The sequence below is a fragment of the Amblyomma americanum genome, chromosome 3 (genome assembly GCF_052857255.1).
Source record: "Amblyomma americanum isolate KBUSLIRL-KWMA chromosome 3, ASM5285725v1, whole genome shotgun sequence".
Lineage (NCBI taxonomy): Eukaryota > Metazoa > Arthropoda > Arachnida > Ixodida > Ixodidae > Amblyomma > Amblyomma americanum.
Genome location: NC_135499.1, coordinates 158,921,154 through 158,947,242, shown reverse-complemented (window position 1 = coordinate 158,947,242; position 26,089 = coordinate 158,921,154). Strand labels below are relative to the sequence as shown.

The 26,089-nt window shown below is 43.7% G+C and overlaps 1 protein-coding gene across 2 annotated transcripts in view; it reads left to right on the top strand.

Moving 5' to 3' along the window:
• The window catches only part of LOC144125288 (pregnancy zone protein-like), a 57,679-nt gene extending 31,819 nt beyond the window's left edge, over nucleotides 1-25,860 (top strand). For both annotated transcript variants that reach the window (XM_077658539.1, XM_077658538.1), the window contains 13 exons: nucleotides 3,322-3,567; nucleotides 4,036-4,087; nucleotides 4,351-4,443; nucleotides 6,335-6,514; nucleotides 7,539-7,777; nucleotides 10,338-10,581; nucleotides 13,151-13,326; nucleotides 14,513-14,728; nucleotides 22,899-23,005; nucleotides 23,429-23,504; nucleotides 23,621-23,689; nucleotides 24,236-24,338; nucleotides 24,763-25,860. In XM_077658539.1, coding sequence (XP_077514665.1) covers nucleotides 3,322-3,567; nucleotides 4,036-4,087; nucleotides 4,351-4,443; nucleotides 6,335-6,514; nucleotides 7,539-7,777; nucleotides 10,338-10,581; nucleotides 13,151-13,326; nucleotides 14,513-14,728; nucleotides 22,899-23,005; nucleotides 23,429-23,504; nucleotides 23,621-23,689; nucleotides 24,236-24,338; nucleotides 24,763-24,980 — 2,019 coding nt within the window. In that variant the 3' untranslated portion in view covers nucleotides 24,981-25,860. The remainder of the gene's footprint in view (nucleotides 1-3,321; nucleotides 3,568-4,035; nucleotides 4,088-4,350; nucleotides 4,444-6,334; nucleotides 6,515-7,538; nucleotides 7,778-10,337; nucleotides 10,582-13,150; nucleotides 13,327-14,512; nucleotides 14,729-22,898; nucleotides 23,006-23,428; nucleotides 23,505-23,620; nucleotides 23,690-24,235; nucleotides 24,339-24,762) is intronic.
• Nucleotides 25,861-26,089: the final 229 nt, after the last annotated feature.

The following is a 26,089-nucleotide window of genomic DNA, read 5'->3' as shown; positions in this document are numbered from 1 at the left end:
CGGACACATACTGTGCTATCGCGGGTTAGAGGGTAGACGAGAACTAGGTGTGGGTTTCCTTATTAATAAGGATATAGCTGGCAACGTAGAGGAGTTCTACAGTATTAACGAGAGGGTAGCAGCTATAGTAATTAGGCTGAATAGGAGGTACAAGCTGAAAGTGGTGCAGGCCTACGCACCCACATCCAGCCATGATGACCAGACCGTTGAAAGCTTCTATGAGGACGTAGAATCAGCAATGAATAGAGTAAAATCGCAGTACACTGTACTGATGGGCGACTTCAATGCGAAGGTGGGCAAGAAGCAGGCTGACGACCACGCGGTAGGTGACTATGGGATAGGCTCTAGAAATAGCAGGGGAGAGTTATTAGTCGAATTCGCGGATAGAAATAATTTACGGATCATGAATACCTTCTTCCGCAAACGAGAAAACAGGAAGTGGACCTGGAAGAGCCCCAATGGTGAGATTAAAAATGAAATAGACTTCATACTATGCGCTAAACCTGGCATCATTCAGGATGTGGCCGTCCTCGGAAGGGTGCGTTGCAGCGACCATAGAATGGTAAGGTCTAGAATTAGCCTAGACTTGAAGAGGGAACGGAAGAAGCTAGCGAAGAAGACCATTAACGAGTTAGCCGTAAGAGGGAAAGCACAGGAGTTTAGGATAGCGCTGAAAAACAGATACTCGGCCTTAACTGAGGAAGATGATCTTGATGTTCATTCAATGCACGATAACCTGACATCAATAATTACGGAGTGCGCAGTAGAAGTAGGCGGTAGGACAGTTCGAAAAGATACCGGGAAGCTATCTCAGGTGACGAAAGATCTGATTAAGAAGCGCCAAAACATGAAGGCATCTAACACTACCGATAGAATAGAACTAACGGAGATATCAAAGTTAATAAATAAGCGCAAGGTAGCCGACATAAGGAAGTTTAATATGGAGAGAATCGAGCATGCTCTAAAGAACGGAGGTAGCCTAAAAACAGTGAAGAGGAAACTAGGCATAGGTAAAAACCAGATGTATGCATTAAGAGACAAGCAGGGCAATGTCATTAGCAATATGGATAAGATAGTTAACGTAGCCGAAGAGTTCTACACAGACCTGTACAGTAGCCAATGTAATCAGAACGCTAATGAAAAAGACAGCAGTGCACAGCAATGCGTCATCCCGACAGTAACGAAAGATGAAGTAAAGAAAGCCTTAGAAGCAATGAAAAGGGGAAAAGCAGCTGGGGAGGATCAGGTAACAGCAGATCTGTTGAAGGATGGAGGGGACATCGTGCTAGAAAAACTAGCCACCCTGTATACGCAATGCCTTATGACCTCGACTGTACCAGAAGCTTGGAAGAATGCAAACATTATCTTAATTCATAAGAAGGGAGACGCCAAGGACTTGAAAAATTACAGGCCGATCAGCTTACTATCCGTTGCCTACAAAGTATTTACTAAGGTAATCGCTAATAGAGTCAGGGCAACGTTAGACTTTAATCAACCAAATGATCAGGCAGGCTTTCGTAAAGGATATTCTACAATAGATCATATTCACACCATCAATCAGGTGATAGAGAAATGCGCAGAATATAACCAACCTCTATATATAGCTTTCATTGATTACGAGAAAGCATTCGACTCAGTGGAAACCTCAGCAGTCATACAGGCATTGCGTAATCAGGGGGTAGAAGAGCCTTATGTCAAAATACTGGAAGATATATATAGCAACTGCACAGCTACTATAGTCCTCCATAAAGTCAGCAATAAAATTCCAATAAGGAAGGGCGTCAGGCAAGGAGACACGATCTCGCCAATGCTGTTCACCGCATGTTTGCAGGAGGTATTTCGAGGCCTGAATTGGGAACAGTTGGGAATAAGAATAAATGGAGAATACCTAAATAATCTGAGATTTGCTGATGACATTGCCTTGCTGAGTCACTCAGGAGGTGAACTGCAAATCATGATCAACGAGTTAGACAGGCAGAGCAGAACGATGGGTCTAAAAATTAACATGCAGAAAACCAAGGTAATGTTCAACAGCCTAGCAAGTGAACAACAGTTCACAATTGGCAGCGAGAGCCTAGAAATTGTGCCGGAATACGTCTACTTAGGGCAGGTAGTGACAGCTGATCCGGATCATGAGAGGGAGATAACTAGAAGGATTAGAATGGGGTGGAGCGCATATGGCAAATTCTCGCAGATCATGAGTGGCAGTTTACCAATTTCCCTCAAGAGGAAAGTGTACAACAGCATAATCTTACCGGTACTCACCTATGGGGCAGAAACGTGGAGGCTAACGAAAAGAGTTCAGCTTAAGTTAAGGACAACGCAGCGAGCCATGGAAAGAAAAATGATAGGTGTAACGTTAAGAGATCGGAAGCGGGCAGAGTGGGTGAGGGAACAAACACGGGTTAATGACATCCTAGTCGAAATCAAGAGAAAGAAATGGGCTTGGGCAGGGCATGTAATGCGAAGGCAAGATAACCGCTGGTCTTTAAGGGTAACGGAGTGGGTTCCAAGAGAAAGTAAGCGTAGCAGGGGGCGGCAGAAGGTTAGATGGGCGGATGAGATTAAGAAGTTTGCAGGCAAAGGGTGGATGCAGCTGGCAAAGGATAGGGTTAATTGGAGAGACATGGGAGAGGCCTTTGCCCTGCAGTGGGTGTAGTAGGGCTGATGATGATGATGATGATGATGATTTTTTTGCAAGAGTTTTGTTGAAATTTTCTTATTTCTTAATATTTATGAACTTTTCTTGTCACGATTGAGGTTGAGAGACAACTTCTCTCATTTTTCTTTCTTCTGTGAGCTTCAAGGTTCGATCAAAATGTTATGTGGTTTTACTGTCTGAACTTTTGCCTATTTTTGATCCAAGCGAGACTAAAGGCACAGTAAAGCATTCGGGCAACTGGATGTAGCTCTTGTTACCAATGGTGGTTCTTGACCACGAGCTTGTTCCATTTAAATCAAATCAAATGAAATCAAATCACATTATTAAAATTATTTATTTTAAGTCACATTTTTATTTATATCATGATGTGCATGCACAGTTTGTTTCTGCCTGTGGCTGTAACAGTAGGAGAGCTGTTGAAAAGAACCAGTAATACTCAAGAGATGGGGAACTACACTAGATTGCGTTCGCTGCTAACATAATTTGGTCCTGAACATTTACATCTCACTCTCTTGAACGTGGCCTTGGGGAAGATATAATGTAGCATTCGTGCACGAAGCACAGTGCATATTTGTCATTACGGTTCTTAATACACTGCTTATAATATTTTCTTTTTGTGACATCTTTTATGACATGTTGGCACGACCTCCTTTTTACAGGTCAAGTTTGGTGTGACTGCTGATGCCGACTGTTTTAAGGTGACTGGCAGGGTGCAAAAACGCTTCTGCCTGTGCAGTGATGACACGGCTTCATTGAGGTTTTATGCAAGGGCAGAGTGTATGGGCCAAATCAACATCACGGCTCATGCCCTGAGCCTTCCTCGAGATGATTCCATTTGTGATCCTGGCAGTGTTCTCGAAACAAGAAGAGCTCGAGATGCTGTGCTCAAAAGCCTGCATGTTTTGGTAAGGCAATAAAGTACGTCTTTTTAAGCGATCCTTGCGCTAAAAGCATAACTTTTTTTTCCTTAGCAGCATTAGCTCTAAGCAGGCCTGTGAAGAAACAAAAATAGTGTTTTGGCAAGAAAGTTTCATTGATCATTAGTACGTTACTAAGGTTAACCATGTTTCTCTGTTTTGCATTTGTTATTGTCTTGTCTGAAGTATATTATTTAGAAAGTAAAAAGTGTGATGAATTACTTTATCTGTTTGTTTCCCTGACATTGTTAACACATAGCAAATAAAATGCGTTACTGATGCATTACTGTTTCATAACATTTCTTGTGTCTGGATATAAGCATCAGCTTCTATGGAAAGCTAGTAGTTATGAATACTTTGCTAGTATACCTGCTGCATAAAGTGGTGCATGTGCCAGGATTTTTTTGTGCTTTTATGCTTTTGTGTTAAAAAAAAAAAACGTCATCTGCCTTTCAGCCAGAGGGGATACCCAGGACAAAGTCAGTCTCTGAATACATATGCATTAACAGTAAGTTCTATTTTTTCACTATGTCATGCATGTATGTCAGGATGACGCTAAATTGCATTTTAATGTCGAATCATATCTTCAGAATTTTAGGTTGTACGTAAATTCTTGTCTGTTAAAATGACTAGCATCTAGACCTTGTAGCTAATTACTTCACTCTTGATAATCTGTGAGAGGTTAATCAAAGGTAGCAAAGGTAGCAAACAGTTCTACATACAAATGATGCTTTCATTGTGCATTTCAAAACTGTCAACCAATCTTTGCAGCCACAGAAAATGGCACAGCAACTCGCAGCTTTGTACTAAAGCTTCCCAGCAATGCCATTCCCGGCTCCTCTAGAGGACTGTTTATGGTTTCAGGTAAGAAAAGACATTCCAAATGCTTTACAAATAGCTTTTAGAGTGCACCGCATGTTTTTCATAAGAAAGCTACAAAGCTTATCATTATGTGTGTTGACTTGTGTGGAAATGAAAATGAAATGAAAATTGGTTTTTGGGGAAAGGAAGTGGCGCAGTATCTGACTCACATCCTGGGGGCGCCATAAGGAAAGGGATGGATAAAGGAGGGACTGAGAGAAGAAAGAGATGCCGTAGTGGAGGGCTCTGGAATAATTTCTACCAATGGGGCCACCACGGGTGGGTACTCTGGATCAGTAGGATCAGTAGGCCGAGCGCCTTTGCGGAAAGAGAGGTTTCTTAAATCTTGGCGGACAACCTCTTGCACATACTGTGAAATGTTACTTGCACCAATCGTAAACTTGCTTTGGACAGGTTCTATTTGTCGTAATTTATTGTGTTTAAAGAAAATGGTGAGCTTTTCACTCTTCCCTCATGCAAAGAAGTAACGGTGTTGTCTATGCTAAAAATCTTTTCTAGGGACTGAACGCTGAATTTTAAGCACCCAATTTTTTTGACCACTTAAAATTCAGCTTGCCATCTAAGGCGCTCAATTCCACAATGATTTTGTTAGAAACACTGTAGAAGATTTATACCAAGAATTTTTTTATCACTGCATGCGTACATTTTTATATCTGATGCTGGCAACCGTGATCAGTGAGCGCGATGGCGTTGCACATCAGCAAAAGTGGTGTGTCAGCACTAATGTAAATCTCACTGGCCAGACAATAATAAGGCGTTTTTAGTATAGCGTAGCAGCCATTTTGATATTTCCACACCCAAAGCTGTTAGTGACACAGTGATGTACACCTTGTAAACGAGAGTTTTAGAGGGCCATGTTATTGCTCCATCCAAAAAATTCAAAACACTATGGCACCATCTAGCAACAAAAGCTAAAAGCACATGGCCGACAATGCGAAAGGAGTGTTGCTTTTCATCGAAGGGCACACTAGAGAGAACATAAACTATAGTAAAACATGACTGACACACCTGAAAGAAAAAAACGCTGTGCACTTAAAAAAAAAATAAGTGATATTATACCGAGAAATGGTCATGTGATCGGATACACTGATAATGGCAAGGTTTCACCACAAGATGGCACTTCAGTTAGTTTTGTGCAATTTCCAGTGTAGAGTTAGAATTATAAATCCTCATTTCTTTGATATTGCAGCGCTCAATTCTTACGATATGAGGCACAGTATTTTAATTTACGCCATACGTCTTTGTCAGTGGTTGATTCCTTTCAGTTATAACCAATTATAAAAATTATGACATAAAGAATCCTTCCACTTGTTCTATAAGCAACCACAATGTTATGGTTTCAGTCCCACAACAAGCACCAGTTTTTTAAAACCCTTTGCTGGTGTTACATATATTTTAAACTGCCTTTTAAGCCCCTGTATTTTAAACTAACTGTGGCGGTATGCACTACATTATTGCTCTCTCAGAACTGAGACACTGTCCTGGCTACCATAAATTTACATTGCCATCCAAGAAACTATACGTTCCAGTGCATCTAACAGATCAATTGAGCCTGTACTACAGCCTGAATCCATAGTTTACTGTGCCTAGAACAAGATGTCCCAAATTTTATACTATCTTGAGTGGTTAAATTTTATTTATTTCTAGCAAATAAATTAAGTTCACTTAATGTTTGAAATGCCAAAGTTTAGAGTGCTGTTAGCCATCAGAGCAGAATATCAAACTGAAGTAAGCAGCAACGCAGACAGGGCATCGAGCCATGTGCGTAATAAGTGCATTTGTATTCTATCTCAGAAGCAGACTTATTGTTCACACTTCGCACATTGTCACCCTTCACCCACTCCCATGTCAACCCTTGCTCGCTGGGGTACAGGTGACATACTCAGCCCAGTTGTAGCATCAGGCCTGGAGTCCCTCGTTCAACTGCCAACTGGCTGTGGCGAACAGAACTTGGCTATGTTGGCCACCCGTGTGGTGGTGCTGGACTACCTCTTCTCTGTGGGGCAATCCAATCATCCCTTGGTGGCCAAGCTCAGGAGAAGCATCATCACAGGTTGGCCACAAAAGCATGAATAAATCTAGACATCAGCGGAAGAAAAAGGTCAGGAAGTGTAACGAACTAAGAGGGTAATCACCAGCTGCTTGCAGAATTTAATGTGATACAAAATACTGACAGACACTCAGATGGTCTGATGCAGTGAACTGTGTAAGCAGAATGTGCATTTAGGATGATGCTTTTATATTTGATGCTTTTCCCTTTTGCCACATCTCATTGCCTGAAAGTTGCAGCTATTAATTTTGCTTTACTTTCACTGGCTTTATGGCTTGCTATAATTGATTGTTTTGTGCCTTAAAATTTTTTTGTTTTACACATTTCGCCTTACTTGGCCCGTCGCGATGGATATGTCAATAACACGCACTCGCTTTAGGCTCCGCTTGTGCTTTCTCCACACTGGCTGCTCGCTTGGAGGTGTTGCTGTGTCCGTCTTTCCTCCTCCGCTGATGCAGATTTTGTTGCTCGCCTTTTGTTGGGGGCGGCTCTCACGTTCAGCTCGCTGCGGACACCTGACGTTTTACTTGGTGGCCACACAGACACACACTGGCATATTGTGTCCACAAATGTGCTAATTTAAGATAATTGGACAGGAACAGCATTTTTATGATGATGATTATGGATTTTTATGGCGCAAGGGCAACTGTGGCCAAAGAGCGCCATGACACAAGGTATTTTGCATTTTCTCAAGGTGGGGTCAAAGACCCATTTCCCAAGCATTTCACCCTAAATAAGCCGAGCACCAGACCAGGGGAAAGCTTGTACCTATTGTATCACCGGTGGGTACCCGGCGGCACTGGGGATCGAACCCTGCACCTCCCGCATAAACAGTATTTTTGTAGTCTAAATGTTATGTGCAGTGATGCTGAAGTGCATGTGAGAAACTTTCATGATAGTTAAAGCAGCAGCATATTATACTACAACATCTTGTCATACAGGACAACTGCAGGGTATATGTTCTGGTTTTAAAGAATGTCTTCACAAATACACTCTGATGTGGTACTGCTTTCTCTCCTTGCTTTAGGTTACCAACAGCAGCTCAACTACAGGCATCAGAACAATGGCTATAGTGCCTTTGGCACTGCAGATCCTGAACCTAGCCTGTGGCTGGCAGCATTTGTGGTGCGGACTTTTGGACAAGCCCGCCAATATGTTTTCTTTGATGATGCTGAGCTGAGCCTAAGCACTCAGTGGCTACTCGGGCATCAATATGATACTGGTTGTTTCCCATCAGTAGGCCGTGTGCTGAACACCCAGCTCAAGGTTTGTGCCATTTCTGCATGTCGTGCCTTGTTGTGTGCATTCTGTGACGTATTTTCTTCTTGTACAGGGTCTATTCTCCATCATAATTATTTGCATAAGAGCTTTAATTTATATGAGGGCTCATGAGTGCACTCATTTTATTTCTTTTGGTCATAAGTGCATTGCAAAGTGGCAGTTTTTAAAGTTTACTGTACAATGGCATTAATTTTATCAACAGCACATGGATACATTACATGAAGAATACGCAGTGCGCTTGTGTGGGCTAGGCGAATTCGAGCTCGTCGTTTCTGCCGTGCGCTTTTTCTTGTCCTCTGGGGCCTGATTAATATACACAGTTTCTAGATCCTAACTGAAAAAAATTGAGACCAACCAGAGCGGTCACTGCAAAACAACCGCAGCAGTGCACGCAGGCCACAACTTCTGCACAAGCCGCGCCACATCTGTTATCGTAGTTGACTATAAAATGAGAGGATCGCTGCCAGTTAGGTTGCCAGACAGATGTCGACTGCATCAAGGCATCGCTCAATGATGGTACATGCTGCACTTGTTTTTCGACCTGTGAGCATGTACCTGCCGGCCAGCGGCAGCTCTCGATGGCCGTGACAGCCCATTGATTTTATTCAAGGCTTAGCAATACTACGTGCGGGCATTTGCCGCATGCTGGCAGTCAGTTTCATGCGGAAAGAGCAGGGTAACTCATGTGAAAAATGCTAGATACTGCCTGTTTGAAAATGTCGAGATGTCTCACCGTGAGTGTGTGTGCGTGCGTGTGTAAAATCAAGAAATTGGTAATTTCTCATTTTTTGGGGCGTTCGAAGAGTGAAGAGCAGTACGAAACTATTCGAAGTTTTGGATGTTCGCACACCATTCTGTTTTGTGACGTAACCATAAATCTGAAGCTAGGTTAGTCCTCAATTGGAATTTATTACTTTTAAGTGACACGCCCCACCAAACCAAACCAAACTAAATAGAACAGGGCTCTGAGGCCAATGTCTTTACAGCTTTGCGGAGCTTTCGCAATTTGATGCCACAGGAAAAATATACCGCACCTCCACATTTTCATTAAACTTCTTATGCCCTTACCAATTTCAAACATTTGTAGGGTGCGTGACCTCACTTTTTTTTGCCTTGCTTCGTGCTAAACTCGTCGCTTATGTTCAGAAACACAGATGCTGACATGAAACGATGCATGTGGTTCATGGGCTGCATGTGCTATCCGCCTCAGTCAGCTTTAAAAAAAAATTATTTTGAGGGAAGGAAATGGTGCAGTAACTACTTTACTTCTCGGTGGATACCTGAAGGGCAATCAGGGAAGGGAGGAAGGTGGGAGTGAAAGAAGAAAGAGAGGTGCCAAAGTGGATGGCTCCTGAACATTTTCGACCACCTGGGGATCTTAAATTGTGCACTGACATTGCACAGCACAGAAGTGCCTCTCGCATTTCGATGGAGGCAAAACGCGGACTTCGTGACAGGATTCAAAGCTGGGCACAGCCAAGCCAGCTTCACTGTTTAAAAAGTGGCCTGCAAAAACGTTTTTACTGCACTAGCTGCAGTAATGCCATTTCTCAAAGTCCCGATGTTGTTGGTGCTCTTGTGAAGCCTCGAAAAAAAAAATAAAGAGGAGGAAGTATGTGCAGAGGATATCAGTGACCCCGTCGCCAGCTGTGTGGGTTTCGTGAAGGTTGCCGCTGACTATTACTCAGCTGCGTCACAGAAAAGTTATCTCACTGCTAGCGCAGATGCCAAAACATCAGAATGATTGCCTTTAAATTTTTCTCTTCACCACTTATTTAGCTCTTTGTGGACGGAAGCCATTTGAAGGTCTTTTTCTGGTATTGCAAGGCATTTTTACTTGTGTAAACATTATAGAGTTTCTCAAAATTACGAAGGAAAAGTGACGCCACCATCTATGCGAATTTCTCAGCACTGCAGGAACATCGGGAAGATGAGGTTCCTTATTTCGCTTAGCTGGGGCTGGGCCGAAAACATGCATTCTGCATTGGAATTGATAGCTGTGCCATGATGCTGTCCTCTGTTGTGTATTAAAGTATTTGAATTGTGCGTACGGTGTTAGGCTAGTACACAAACTTTCACAGCATTTCCTAGAGGTTTGCCTCAAGAAGAGCGGTTTTGTTTCAGCTGAATACATGTTTTATGCCCAGCAATAGCCAAACCAAGTACGAAACCACTTCTTCCCGACGTTCCTGTGCTTCTCCCTTGTGGATGAACTATCTCAGCGCCACATTTCCCTCTCGGTAATATTGAGAAACTATGTTTGTAAACGTCAAATTCCTGGTATCTAATGGACCACTGGTATCATCTGTGAAAAGCTCCTTACAAGCCGGGTGACATCCAACTCCCTTCCCTTGAAATGGAACTCCCTTGACTGCGGCGCGTTCCTCTAATTCAAGGGCGTTTTGGGCTGCCATGTGACAAGCCACGGTATTGAGGGTATTGTGTTGGTTTACTTTATAATGCCCCATGTAATTTTACATAGCTGGTACGGGTACAACAGTCTTGTAGAACAAGTAACTCCTGTACGATTCTTTTTTTTTAACAGGGCGGCGTACAGGGGACATCACTCTCACCACTAACATCCTATGTGTTAATCGCACTGCTTGAAGCAAATGTGACTCTCTCCAGATCTGTACTAAATGCAGCCATCCAATGCCTCATAGAAGAGACTCCTCACGAGCAGGACAGCTACTCACTAGCACTTCAGGCTTATGCCTTGGCTCTTTCAAACCATCATGATGCACAGCAAACTTTTGACTTGCTTTGGAGCAGGGCTGAATCAGACGTTGGTGAGTACACCAGGTAGCAGCAACTTTCTAACGGTGTTATTCCTTCTTAAGAAATCCAGGGGTGGTTTAATATAATGATTCTACAACCGGTTCCACGCCATTTTTAGATTTCTCGTCCTTCACTAATGGTTGATGTGATACCGTGCCCTACATTTGCTCTTCATTATTGCTGAAGCCTGGGGCATGGCATCGCTTCAGCCAATGGCGAAGTGTGGGAAATTCAAAAATGGGATCATGAATTCTGGAAGGAATAGTTATATTATATCGACCCAGGTCACAAGCAAGAGCATGCTAATTCCGATGGATGCTTGCAAGTCTCTTTGGCAGAATTGTGATTAACTTCAGTGCATCAAAATTGGAGTATAGACACCAAATTTTTGCTCGCATGTTTTCTTTCAAATCGTCGTCAAACATTGATCACCCCGGTGTACTCCCCTATGACCACTTCTTTATGCTGTTACAATTTCAACAATCGAACAATAGCTGTGACATGCGACGTACATTTCGGTCACACGAGGCATGAAAATTACTGCAATATACTCGCTGATACATAGATTTAATTCACTACTACGCTTAAACCGTCCTGTTTCAAGAGCTGGAATGACAACTAACAACTTAACAGTGGTAATGACTGGATTGCTTGGGGAGAAAAAGAAAAGACGAGAATTTAAAAAAAAAAAATTTTTTTTCCACGAAGGATAGAAAACGGGAAAAAAAATGGACGTGCTCTAGAGCAGGGGTATTGAAACTGGGTTCCACGGAACCTTGGGGTTCCTTGGAGTGCTACTTGGAATTCCCAAAGCACCCAAATTAATGCATGACCAAACCCCCCGCCTTTCCTTTACCTGCTTTATTTTGTGACTAATCGCACTATAATTGTTCACTGCACACTGTTCTACCAGTCATACCTAATTGAATTTGGGCATTTCTTGAGCTTCCATGTGTCTGCTTTTTTCGTGCATGTTCGGCAGGTAGGAGTGTAAGCCAGGACATGGGGGTACCTCAGTGCCTCTTGAAAACTGTTGGGGGTTCCCCAAGGCAAAGAAGATTGAGAACCCTTTGTCTAGAGGGCCCGTAAATGTGGCATTGAACAGTCATTCCAGTGAACATTCAAACTGTGTTAGATGGCTATTTCCGAAAATTCTTTAAATGCAAAAAAGTGCACTTCATTTAGTGTTATGCTTCGGTTCTAAAATAATTTGGGGTGGAGCCATTACATCATCCTTACCTTTCAGTGTGTAAGGAAGGTCAAAATGACAAATGTTGCACAGTCAGTTCTGTTCTGCGTGATAATGCGGCTACATCTGGTGAAAATTTAAAAACTGGATTTTTTAATCAGCTGCTACTATTTCCTTGTTACCGCATATCTATACCAAAAAAAAGCAACTGGAAAGAACACGTATATATGAACAAGAATCCACGAAAAATGTTTTTTGGCATTAGACTTTGTACGCAGAGTAAAGCTCGTTTATTCAAACTTCAGGGGACCTGAAAAAATTTTAGAATTATCTGAAAGTCCAAATTGTCAAATGGCCCTCCCAAAAGACTAACTAACAAGGATCGCTTGCATCTCATTAAATTTATTTGGTCACAAACTGGGAAATGAAGGTATGAAGTGTGAAAGTATGGAAGGTATGAAGGTATGAAACCAAATAATATTCTAGCTTCAAATGCAATGACCCACAAACACAGCACTGTAATTTTGTTGCCAGAAATATATGTACAGTCTTGGTCAAAAGACTTAAAGCCACAGCGTTCAGCTCCAGCGAAATGACTGTTCCTAGAATGCTCTGTGCAGCGGATCATTCAACACACAAATCAAGCAGGAAGCTTCTCTACCGCAAGAAGAAACCTTCTGCTAGCATTTCAAGGTCATTTCATCTTTAATACTGGCGTAATGGCTCTTTTATGTGGCCGAAGCGAAAAGCCTTTGGCCTTAAGATTTTTGACCAAGACTGCACACTGGAGAGGAAACTGTCTTAAAGGAGTGACTCGTGAAGATGATCTTGTTTCATTGTTGCCCACTATATTTGTTTGTTTGTTGGGGTTTAACATCCCAAAGCGACTCAGGCTATGAGGGATGCTGCTGTAGTGAAGGGCTCCAGAAATTTCGGCCACCTGGGGTTCTTTAATGTGCACTGACATAGCACAGGCCTCTAGAATTTGTTACATGGCTTGAGACTGGAGGGGACCACAAACTTTTATTCCACAGTGAAATTTGAAAGGTGTGGAGCAAAAAGGGGCCACATAATTTTTTTAAACATTCGGATAACATTGCTGATTATTCCTGGCATGCACGCAGTAAATTACTTGCATACATGCATTGCAGATCATATATTAGTGTGTCACAGCAATGTTAATTTCTTTGTTTTGACCTGTTCAGACATGGAGAGCAGTGGCAACTTCTTGTGATAGGAGCAAACCTGTTTTGGATATTCCTGAGAATATTCAAGCTGTACAGGAAGCAACATATCAATTCTTAACACAAAATTGAAAATACATAAATAAACCAGCAATTTAGCTCTGTGGCACTGACCCTTGTGTTGTCTTTATCATTTTCTTTTTGAAGATGGCACGTTACATTGGAGCCACAACGTGTCTTTGGGAGTGGCTGTAGAGACAAGCGGCTATGCAATTCTCTCCTGCATGACACTGCTCAAGGTAGCAGGTGTACCTAAAGCCTTGCCCGCAGTCCAGTGGTTGGTCAAGCAGAGGAGTGACCATGGAGGATTCGCGTCTACACAGGTAATGACATTCGATAGCTAATGACTTTGTGGTCTCCTTATAATTATTTTTTAATGAGGTTGATGATTTGGGCCGGCTACAACATACCTGACTAAAAAGAAAAATGCACCTAGGACATTCTGGAAGGTTGATAAACAGTGCCTCTTGTCTGTAGCTTTTCTCATTATTTTATTTTTATCTTTTTATTTTTTAATAATACTGCTGTCTTGAAAAACAAGACCATGGCAGGTAGGTACACACATTTGTACAGCAAGATAAAAAGTTGAAAACTTAAGAAAAAAAGGAAAAAAAGATGCGCATTCAAGAATATTACTTCAGAGCGATATTATCACACACAAGACCGTAGCAGATTATATTGTTATAATGTGAACAAATCAGTACAAATAACCGAGTAAATCAACAGTTAGTAAATTGCCAATTTGGTAGATGCTCCGAAAACAAAGACTAGGAAATTTGTGTTCCCACATTATCAGCTAAGTTGTTCCATTCAGTAATGATTTTGTATTTGTATTGTCTTTTCATCTGTTTAAGGTAATCATCTTTTTCTTACTGAACCAATGTCTGTTCAGTGTACACTTATAGAACACATAGTTTTTCACCTTGGAAACCACTTGTACATAATGATATACCACTTGTAAAGCCTGGTGATATTTCCTGCCATATAGATGTTTTAACTGTTAGGCATAATATTTGTCCAAAAAATGTACTGTATCTAAGTGCGCCTAAAAAGAAACGGAAAATTTTGTTGTATTCACATGCAAAGCAATGACGAGTTCTTATTCCACGCAGTTTGTGCACTGTCATTTCTTCTCTACAGTCTCCCTTAGAGAATTATGCAGTCTACATTCTATTTTAGATTGTCAAACATAGGAAAAAGAAATAGCAGGCACCAGTTGCCTTCCTTTGGCACATTGTGTTTGCATTCACATACATAGCTTTGATGCGTTGTCCAGAAAAGGTTTAGACAGCCAAAAAAGAAATAGAGAATATTCCTCCAGTTTTTTATTTTGCAGTTTGATAAGCATCTTTAATAACCTCCTATTCAACACACCTACATGTGTTTCTCTTTTTTTACTTCTGTTCTATTACCTTCCACTTTGCTTATGAGCTTGTGCATAATCAAGCTTCCCACCCAGTTTGGCCACTCCAACAGCCTGTCTTTTTTTTTTTTTTCACAATGATGCAGGACACTATTGTAGCCTTGCAAGCCCTGGCTGCATTTGCCAAAGCAACTGTTCTGCAAAGCACACACTTGTCAATGAGAGTGTTGTCCCAACACACAGAGGCCAAAGAGCTTTTTGTGGAACCAAGCAATGCAATGCTGCTTCAGGAGGTGGTCATCCCTACAGTGCCGGCGATGGTGAACCTCAACGTCACAGGGAAGGGGTGTGCCTTTGTGCAGGTAGGTGGATTTTAGGATTTGTGTTGCCCTTGTCAAGGTATAAGACCTGTTCTCTTATCAAACTTTGTTCTGAGCTGCTACCGTGCAAGCTGAAGTAGACATGAGCATCAAATACTTCTTTACAGCATTGCCATTCACGTGCACATCCAGATCAATATGTTCATGCCCATACATCTCGTATTGCTCTTGAGTTCATCATATCTAAAGCCAATAACTTCATAGTCTTCGCTCACCTTGCTTGCACCTTTTCATTCTTTGGTTGTCACATCAAGCAGAGCCCTTTTTTTCTCATCAGGCACTTAGAAGGACTATAGGCACCATGCAGTAACCCAGGCTGGAGCACTCTCGATGGACAGACAGTGCCGCCGGGTACCCACTGGTGATGCAATGGGTACAAGCGTTCCACTGGTCTGGTGCTAGGCTTATTTAGGGTGAAATGCTTGGGAAATGGGTCTTTGACCCCGGGTAATTGCGAGGGCCAGCATCAGTGCTGACGCAATGTGATTTCTGCCCAGTGCTCTAAATGTAAACATGAAGAAATTCAAAAAGCGAGGGTAAATGGCAGGAGTAACTATGGCTCTCTTGTATCGGCTGTCCGCTAAAGTGCTGCTGTCCAGACTGTAGCAGGAAAATCATTTTCACAAGTTCCAAGCTGGGTTCTCTGATGACAGCAGCACCTTGTCGAACTTACTGCTCCTACAAGCTCTCATGAGGGCTTTCAAAACTAAGCACCGTCCGTTATTTGCGGTTAGCTTAGATGTACGGAAGGCTTTCGACTCTGTGTCGCACCATGCCTTATTCTCTGCTTTTGAATGCAGAGGGGTTCCCCTGTGCTTCGTTGAGGTCATACAGGAGATGTACCGCCACTGCACGACGACATTTTGGTCAAGGGGCCTGACAGATGGTGTTCGGGTGCCAGTCAGAAGGGGTATTAAGCAAGGCGATCCTCTTTCACCCTTTTTGTTTAATTGTGTGCTTGACCCCTTGCTGGCTGAGTTGAACAACTCTATGCAAGGCGTATCTTTAGGAGGTGCGTAGCTCTCGTGTATGGGGTTTGCGGACGACCTCCTCCTGGTGTCTGACTCTTTGGAGGGGTTGGAAGCGCTGCTCTCGAGGACTGAGAGCTATATGTCAAACATAGTGCTCTCGCTGAATCCAAAGAAAACCAAATATTTTGGTTCGCGGGTTGTCCATTACACGAAGAGTTTTAAGTACAACCTCCCACCAATCGCCGTAGCCAACCAGCCCATCTCGGCGGTGCCTCGCGATACACCTATCCGGTACCTCAGCCTTGACTTTTTTGTTAACAAGGCCCCGAAGGTAGCAGGGGACAAGGCCATGAAGCTTCTTGCCCTCATTGAGAAAGCAGCCCTAAAGCCTTTTCAGAAGTTGCACTGCTGGAGGCAGTTGGTGATGCCAGCTTTTTTATACACTGCATCAAACTCCTTGGAAGTGCAGGCTGAAGCCTGCAAACTTGATAAACTCATGGGGCTCACCATAAAGAAGGCACTTCATCTGCCCAAGAGCTTTCCCAACAGCCATCTTTGGCTGCCCTCGCATTGTGGGGGTCTAGGACTCCTCCAGCTCCAGCAAGTGGCACAATTGGTTCAATTAAAGGCATTGGCTAGGCTAGCACGCCTTGGAGATGAATGTGTGGATGAGTTATTTGCCCTAGTTCTGGGCGAACGCTACAGTCGACTGTCCCAGCTGTTCGGGGTTCCGAACGGTGTGACTGCGAAGGAGCAGGTAGCCAAGGCAACTAAAAAAGGTTCGCTTGAGCGGTGGAAGAGACTCCAAGGAACCTACAAGAACAAGGACCTCTTTGCCCACAAGACCCAATTCCTCGCGAACTCTTGGCTATCTCACGATTCTAAGCTCCTGAGGGATGGCGACCACATCCGAGCCCTGCGCATGAGGACGAACATCTATCCGACGCGGACACTCTCGAATCGTCATTCCACGAACCCCGCCTACCGTCTCTGCCGTAGGTGCAAGCTGGCACCGGAGACAGTCTACCATATCCTTCAAGAGTGCCGGAACATGGACCTCCCCCGAATGGAGCGGCACAACTTCCTGGCCAAACAAACGGAAAGGATGGTCAGGGAGCGCAACCCAGTGGTTATGGTGGTCCGGGAGAAGCTCTACGTGGCACCTTCAGGCACAAGGCTAAAACCTGACAATATTGTAACCGATGGGGACAGTGTTCACATAGTTGATTTCGCCGTAACATGGGACACCAATGTAGCGATTCTGAGGAAAATGTGTGCCCGTAAGCGGCTGAAGTACAAATGTCTGAAGCCCTTGTTCCCTGGCAAGAAGGTCCAGGTTTGGGGGATGGCATTCGGAGCACAGTCAATGATTTGCATGGACACACTCGCGACGGCTAAGATGCTTGGCTTTACTAGGTCTGACCTTGGTTGGCTGTCAGCCAGGGCTTTGCTGGGTAGTATAATGGTGCTCAGCAGGTTTCGTCGACAAGTCGTGGCTTGAGCATTAGGGACAGTGGGTCTAGGCTCTGGGTCATTGCCCAATACTAGTGTTATTTTGTTGAGTTGTGTTTTACCTTTTCTTATGAATTTTTAGTGTTTTAGCACGCATTTATTTTGCCTTTTCCGTGCGCTACAAATTTCTAACCCCGTGGCCCCCCGGACTTTTTATTCACTGCCAGTACCAAAACATCTCTTTTTCTCAGACACTGCGGCACACTATAGCAGGGCTTGCAGTGCTGTCAAGGGGCTCTCATTGGCCACGCATGGTGGGGCTTCAGCTTCGCCTGCTTGGCCACAGTAAGCCCTACACGTTTTAGGCACACGCCCGGGGGGAACTTTTACCTTAGAAATTTTCAAGGACATTTTAGTAACTAGCCAAATTTCTCAAAATGGATGAGAAGGCGATTGATGAGCTGGTGCTTGCGCCTGGCCCTGATGTGCTAGAGGGGAACCCTTTAAGCCTGACCATGACGATGTCACTACCCCCCCTGGGGTCTTGTCTGCCTTGGCAGATACACGCTGAACTTGGATGAGATGGTTCTTTGTGGTGGAGTAGGGGAACCTGTTGCGTCACCAGGCCTGTTTGCCATTGACCCGGAGGCTGCCTCTAACGCCTGTGTCTCGAAGACTCCGGTGTTGGTGGTGAGTGGGCCTGGTGCTCCGCAGCCTGGTGTGTGTCCCTGCTCTCGCCCGTTGGTTCTGGAAGTGCAAACCAAGGCCCGGGACGGTGGCTTTAATAGTCCCGTGGCGTCGGCGAGTCGAGGCGCTTCCCTCCAACTCGAACGAGGCGTGGTTGTTGACTCTGAGGTCCCCGTGGGGGGGGCCTTGGGTGCTCGACCCAAGCGCCCTTTGGGTAGCGGCTCTGCTACCTTGGGGGGGTGGGGGCTGTGTTGACCTCCCTACCCCTTTTTCTCCCCCCGCTCAGGCAGACAGGGGTGAGGGAGGAGGGGTTGGGGGTTCTGGTTATAGCATTGCTTTCCCCTCCTCTGGGCCCCTGGCCCCGGCAGACGCAGTTGGGGGGGAGAGTGTCTCGATGTTAGTCCTTGGAGTTCGGGGGCTGAGGATGACTATATTCCATGTATGCTTCATTGAACCCGGAACCGTGCGCAACCAAAGTCCACTCCAGTGCACACTTCTTTGAAGCCGTCTGCAACGAGGTCCAGGCTGTTGCGGACAAAGGCTGCTGTAAGGGGGAAGGCGAAGTTTAGGCCGCCTCCCAATCGTGGAACATCCTATTCATCTTCGTCATCGAGCTCGAACACAGTAGCGATCAAAAAAGGTCGTCCTTTAGTGACATGCAGCGTTGCTGCACGTCCTTTATGTTTTCTAATCACATCTCACTCCTCAGATTCCGAAGTACCCCGGGGTCAAATATGCAAGACACATAACACCTGCATAGATTGTGGTAGCACATACAAAACCAAAGTTGGTCTTAGCCAACGCCGTAGGTTGGCCCACTTTGAAAAGTATAATGCCGACAGTAATATCCCATATTAAACCTAGATGGTCAAAGGAGGATAATTTCCTCCTAGCAAAAGCTGAGGTTGAACTCACAATAGCCGGACCGGTCCAAAATATAAATCAACTTCTTCATGAACGTTTCAAAGAAAGAGCCTTTGGTAGTATTAAGTCCCATAGAAGAGCAGCTGCCTATAGACAATTAGCTGACGATATACGAAAGGGGGCATATGCTGCAGCCGGAGGGGGAAGGGGTTCGGATGGGGATGAGTTCTGGGATGTGGATAGGGATAACGAGTTCTTTGCCCTCCCTGCCAAAAGTGCAAGGGATGAGTTGGTTGAAGAACTTTGTAAACTTGTAACTAAACAATGCCCTCGGGCATTTCATGCCTCTGAATTATGGAATATAGCAAAGTTGTATCTAGACCATGTAAATATTGACATGCAACTTAATAACTATGTCCGGGAGAACTTTTTTAAGGACCAGCCACTATCTTTTGGCAGAGTGGTTGGTAACCAACAGGAGACACCGATGGGAAGGCGCAAGAGGAGAAGGAGGGAATTTGCGAAGACACAATCAATGTTCAAAACGAACCAGAGTGCGTGCATACACAATATTCTGGATGGGGAGATGGTAACTAAGGTGGAGGACCCAGCCTCTTTCTTGGCTGCATGGGCCGAGATTATGGAAAAGCCTAGTACGGTACCGCCCCCTGCGTGTGGACAGTTTTACTCCTGACCCAGAGACCACTCCGTTGCGCCCATCATCTAGAGAATTGAAGTGTTTGCCATCTCTTAGCACTGCTGCGGGGCCCGATGACTTCGGCCCAGGGGATCTACATGCTGTGCCGACACCGGTCATCAAGGTTCTCCTCACCATTTTTATGCTCCAGTGGAGGCTGCCTGTTTGCCTCTCTGAAGCCCGTACTATCTTTGTTTTTAAGAAGACTGAAGCATCCGAGCCGGGAGACTTCCGACCTATAACAGTATCCTCTGTATTGGTCCAATTGTTTCATAAAGTTCTGGCAAACCGCCTCCTTTCTACAATAGACCTGGATTACAGACAGCGTGCCTTCCTGCCTGTGGATGGGTGCGCCGAAAACATCTTCTCGCTGGCTGGAGTCCTCTACGAGGCACGACGACGTTATCGGCACTTGCATATGGCCACACTGGATGTGGCTAAGACCTTCAATAGCATCACGCTTGAACGCTTGACGCTATTCTAGAGGGCCTTCGACGGAAGGGCATCGCCGATGACTTTGTCTCCTATGTGGAGGGTTTTTATAGGTCGGCAACAACTGTTTTGAACTTCGATGGACATATCCGTACTGTTCACCCTTCTCGTGGACTGAGGCAAGGAGATCCCCTGTCTCCTCTGCTATTCAACCTGGTTTTGGACCATTGGCTAAGGAACTGCCAGGAAGGGGTTGCTTTCACCAGCGGTGAGCTGGAAGTCAGCGCTTTGGCTTTTGCAGATGATCTTGTTCTGTTTGCAACATCACCACGCGGCCTCCAGACACAGCTGTACAGCCTGGAAACATATTTGGCGGAGAGGTGTTTGCGTCTCAACCCAAAGAAATGTCTAGCTGTGTCTGTGGTCGCGGACGCCAAGAACAAGATTTCCAAGATATCTGACGATCAGCAGTTTTTCATCGCTGGAGAGCGGATCCCCCAGGCATCTGCAACAACATTTTGGCGGTACCTGGGTTTCCTCTTCACTCCCGCTGGTATGGAGACGGCCCCTCTGATTCCGGAGATAAAGGATTATATTTTAAGACTAACTAAAGCTCCTCTGAAGCCTCAACAATGTTTAGTTGCTCTCAGATATTATCTAATCCCCCGTTTACTCTATCAACTGGTACTGGGGCCAGTATCGGCCAAGTTGCTTATCAAATGTGATAAGCTTTTCCGTTCGGCCATCCGACGATGGCTGCGTCTCCCCCAAGATTTCCCCTTGGGGGCGTTCTATGCCCCTATGAAATACGGGGGGTTTGGCATCCAATGTCTTAGAACTTTTATTCCAGCTCAACGCAACAAGCATATTTCTAAACTGGCCTCCTCTTCAAGTGAAGCGTGCCGCGCTATAGCGCGGATGGACTACATTAAAGCAACAGAATACCAAGCAGAGGAAATGTGCATGTATCGAGGCACTCTCATCGACTCTACGGTGGCACGCAACAGTTTCTGGAAACTTCTCTTCTCAATAGCAACGATGAATCCCCCTTGCTGGGGGTCTCCTCTGCACCCAGCTCTTCAGCATGGATCTCGGAGGGAACCACACTCCTCCATGGTCACGCTTTTATCAACGCGATAAAAGTACGATATAATGCTATGCCAAACCTCACCCGTACGAAAAGGGGACAGGATGTTCCTAAGCAGTGCAGAGCAAGATGCAATTCCTCGGAAACACTGACCCATGTACTGCAAAGGTGTCACCGAACATATGGCGCCCGGATTCAAAGACACAATGCTCTTGCAGCTTACCTGGCCGATAGCCTCCGTAAAAGGGGCTATAAAGTGCCAGAGGAGCCTATTTATACCACCTCACTTGGAGACTGCAAACCCGACCTGATTATCAAAAGGGATTCTCAGTTGGTTGTTCTTGATGTGCAGGTGGTGGGTGGTGGTATTTCTTTGTCCCAGGCATACCAATGCAAGGTATCGAAATACATGATGCATAATTTACTTTTTCAAATATCCCAAGAAAATAATAATTGTAAACCTCTAGTGACATCTCTGACCCTTAGTTATTGGGGGGTCTGGGCTAGAGAGTCATTCAAATCACTCAAGCTACTTGGCTGTTCGAGGAAAGATTTTAAAATACTAACTGTCCATTGTCTTGAGGGAGGGGTCCGTTGCTTCAGGGTACACCAACACATGGCGGGCACGTTGGTGCGCTGAGGTTCGGGCTCTCCGGCTGCAGCCCCGCGCCACTACTAACCAGCATACCACTGCGTCCAGTGGGAATTCGTTCCTCTTCAAATTCTCATGCGCTAAATTAGTTTAATCTTATTCGGCTAACGCGGCGCAGTTGTCACTCCGAAGTTCCCCACCGGTCTAGAGTTGATAAGGCCAGTCTGGCCTAAGGAGGTTTCGTGAGTGACAGCAGCGGGAGGTGGGGAGGACCGCAAAAAATAGCCGAATGCCTCGGTGGGCCGCTTGCCCCTCACGAATGTGGCCAACTGGAAGGACACAGCACTGTAAGTGGATAGGAGATAGAGATTGAGAGCAAAGGACGGGAGAAAAAAAAACTAACTACTCTATGGCTTAGTGAATACATTCAACGATAGCCGTCATTGGTTGCAATTGAAAACTTGCAAAATTCTGAAGTCAGCTTAACTGCAAGAATTTTTTCCCACAAGAAATTTCTTATTCACAGACTCATTTGCACTGCCTGCTCTGCTTACAAAAGGAGCTAGCATGAAGTGATGCTCCTGTTCCCTCCATTGCATTCTTTTTCGAAAAAGAGCGGGCTTGCCGTCACGAAAAATACTTTTGTTCATAAAAATTAGATTTTAAAAATATTTCAAATTCTGTTTTCTAAATTGCAAAGATGAAATGAAATTAAGATTAAAATTTACATTTGTCGAGTAGGCTAATTGGGAGCAGAAAATGAAGGAGCCACTTGGCGAGTAGCCCGATTATTTTCAGGTACAGAGAAAAAGTATGAATGACAGAAATTGTAGTATATCTTCTTTTTGGGAAGAACGTCCTGTGGTGAACCTTGACATGACTGCCAACTCAGTGGCCATCAGACAAGAGCGATACAATGTTCCCGTCACTTGGCTTCGCAGAACTTGTTTTGGAAACTTAGCGGGTTCTCTTATGTGCTATTGCTGATTGCAATGCAGTTTTTCATGTTTGACCACAGCATGCTGCCAGTATGAAGAATTAATGAAGAGTGCAACACACATCTGGGCAGCTTTACAGCATGTGTGCAGCATGGGTGGACACGTCTCCCACAAAATCTTTCCTTTTTACTGTGAGTGGAGTGAACATCAGCGCCGGAGTTACTCCTGCACGGAGCCTATAGGATCACTTCCTGATGCACTTCTTTAGCATAGCCAAATAGTTTGGCCCATCGCAATTAGCTGTTCAGTTATTTGGTGCAGAAAGCTGTTGTATTATATTTTTGGCTAAATAACTTGTTACTGAATGTGTTCTTAGTTGACGCCATGGCAGTTCTTGGTGTCAAACATTGCTTCTGACTGACATCTTTGCAGGCCTCTGCAAAGTTCAACATTCCTGCAGTGGCTGATACCAACAAGTTTGATCTCATGGTACTGGCATCCCATGCGGACTGTAAGCCAAAGATAGAGCTTTGTGCTAGGTAATACATTCTTGGTGCTTTTAGCCACTTTACTGCAGCTAAGGTCTTTTTATTATTGTTGTTTTCTGAAAATAAATATAGTTTTTGGTCTAATAAATATAAAAACCAACATTACATGCACTTTTTCTAGTGAACTGTATTATTCCTTTATATTTCATCTTATTTTCAGTTTTTATTGTGTGCATCAGTGCTAATTAGCAGTAAACCTAGCAAATGGGGTTAATGGTGATAACTGAGTAACAAGGAAAATTTATATGTGTATAGAGCAAGTTTCATGCTTTTAAATGCCAGCTAGCATCCAGAAGAAATGAAACTGGGCACACACTTAATGTTAAAACATAAGAAGAATGCTTGCACTCTCTCTGCCACATGGTTTTGGAAATTTTGTTGCTCGAAATTTTGTGCACCCTTTGTCTACTTCAGTTACCTCCTCTCCTGGGGCATGTCTGGAATGGTGATCATACAAGTCCATCTGCAAACTGGGTTCCGTTTGAGCAAGGTGTTTCCTTACCTTTTGTTCTTTATTTTCTGTTGTTTCTGTTCTCCCAGTATTTTCCACAAACTCTTGTTGTGCTTGCCATATTTTGTTGTTTACGTTACCCATTTAATTTTCAGGTTGTTGATGGCCTGGAAGTTAGGAAGACTGAGGAAGAGCCTGACAAAATAAACTTGTACTTTGATGAGGTGAAGTAAACATATATCTGTTCAGGCCATGGACCTTCGAACTGACACATTTACAGTTAAACTTCTTAGACTAATCCAGTTTGCTGACTTGATCTGGCAGCATGCTGCAACATCTCCTCAGTGCATATGTAGTCCAATGTGATTCTAAAAAATATTATTCAGGAAAACAAGGAAAGGCTGTTCAATCTGCTGTGAGAATATAGTGCTGTTAAGATCGATTCAGTCTTTTGTTTTTATTTTACTTTGGCACTGCAGTGAGCACATCTTTTGGAGATTTTTTTTATGTACTGCTTTAATTTATAGACCTACTCACAGTATAGGTTCAAGTGAGTCAGATAATATGTAAAGTGCATTTCATTGTTTCAAGCACAAATTTATGCTCTGGTGACTGCTCACACGCTGCGCTTTTCTTTTCTCTGACGCCATTATTTTTCTTGAGTGTTGTGCAGAAATTTCATCATGTATAATAAGTATTCATGACAACAGCAGGCTTTAGAGTGTGCCATAACTACAAAATGTTTTTTTTTCCTATTTTTTATTTTCCAGCTAAGTAATCGAAGAATGTGCATCACCTTAATGCTGACCCAGGAGTTTGAAGTGCAGGACAGTGCTCCTGCTGCTGTTGTATTGCAGGACTACTATGATCCTGGTTTGTGGAAAATTTATATATTTATTCAGTGCCCTTAAGGCTCCTCTGTTTGAGAATACTAAAAAGGGAACATTTAATAGGGAAAACATATTCCATTATATGGGGAGGCACAGTGTCATATCTTTTATAAATAAATAAATAAAATGTAAATAAGAAGGACACATAATGTCCATTTTTGCATGCAGTTAGGCAGGCTGTTGTTAAAGCACAATTTTAGGCTTCGTACCTCTGAGGAATATCGTCTTCACAGCCTGAAAGTGCACACAGTACACAGAAGACCACTGATAGAGGTGAGAAATCATGAAATGAAGAAATTTTGGGCCACTATTTTTCTTTCTTTCAAATGTTCAGACCTTTTAATTGAAATATTTAGTGGAATTAGTTTAATTTCTCATGCCAATAATTTTGCACGCATACTTTACAGGTGTCATTGTACTAAGGAACTACACAATTCCAAGTTGTGAGAGGGATCAACAAGACCTTAGTGACTCACAAATTCCCCTGCAGTCAGAAACAATGCAAGAAGATATTCGTTCAGCCAGGACTCATCTTGGAAACTTCCGAAATATTGAACAAGACTTGGACTTCCCAGATGGCCCTGAATCAAACATGCCTGTTACAGTGCCTGCTCCTCAGACCTGACCGGCAAAAGGACATAAACGTGCAGAAAACTTTCATACTGACAGAACTTGCAAGTTGCTGGGATGTGCTCCAAGTTGAACCTCAATGCACTCCAGTTTTTATAAAAAGAACACTTAGGAACAACATAGAAGAGCCAGAACTGTCTTTTGAAAGAAGCTTATAGTTATTAAGTTGAAGCTTTATTCGCTTTTGTGGTAAGCAAAAAAATACACTTGTTCAGAGTTTACGTCTGAAAACCAAATGTGTGCTTAACCTATTGAGCATGCGAACTTTCCTCATTTGGAACTTGGAAGTGCAACTGAGCAACATGTTAAATGCAGGTGCCCATATCTTTCTTGTGGAGTGAAGTTTGGTTACCTTGCTTGGTTGGCCCAATTTTTACAGTCTGTGTCATCATTGTACTGAAAGCCACCTGTTTTCAGCACATTATAGTCGGTAATATTTCCTCTATAAAAAGCATCATTCAAACCTGAAACTTCATATCATCGCCAGATTCTTGTTAAAAGCAACGCCGCTGTAGCAACGGTGCATGACGGTGGAGTCTATTTGGAGTCATGCCGTGCATCAATTCTTTGTATCTACTGACCATGAACTAATTAGCTTAAAATGCAAGCTGTCCAATATTTCTTTTCTGTAGCATACAATACTACTGTGCAGTAATGCCTTCCAGCTCAGGTTCCAGTTTAGCTGCGCAAAACTGCTGTAATGCGCATTGGGATTGTACTGAAGCGAGGTATAAAAAAATTGTAAAGAAAACCCAAAAAAGGCTAGCTCTTTTATTATGCACTCTGTCTGCGATTTTGCTGCTGTTCTTGGTGTCACCTAAGCACCCATCTGGACTGTAGACATGCTACAAAAAAAATAAATTCTTTAAAACATTTTCAGTTTTATTCATTTCTATTACATATGTGCTCAGAAAGAGAAATAAATATACATTCTTTTAAAGCAACTAAAGGGTTTTTGAGGTCTACTGTTTTTGACAAACTGTTTGCTACAGGTCCTCCTTACTCTACTGGTCTCGTGGAAAATTTTGCAGCTCTGGGGTGGTCTGTTTCAGCACAAACGGGTTTAAATGTACTGCATTTCGTGATGCCTTTTAAGGGGAATTT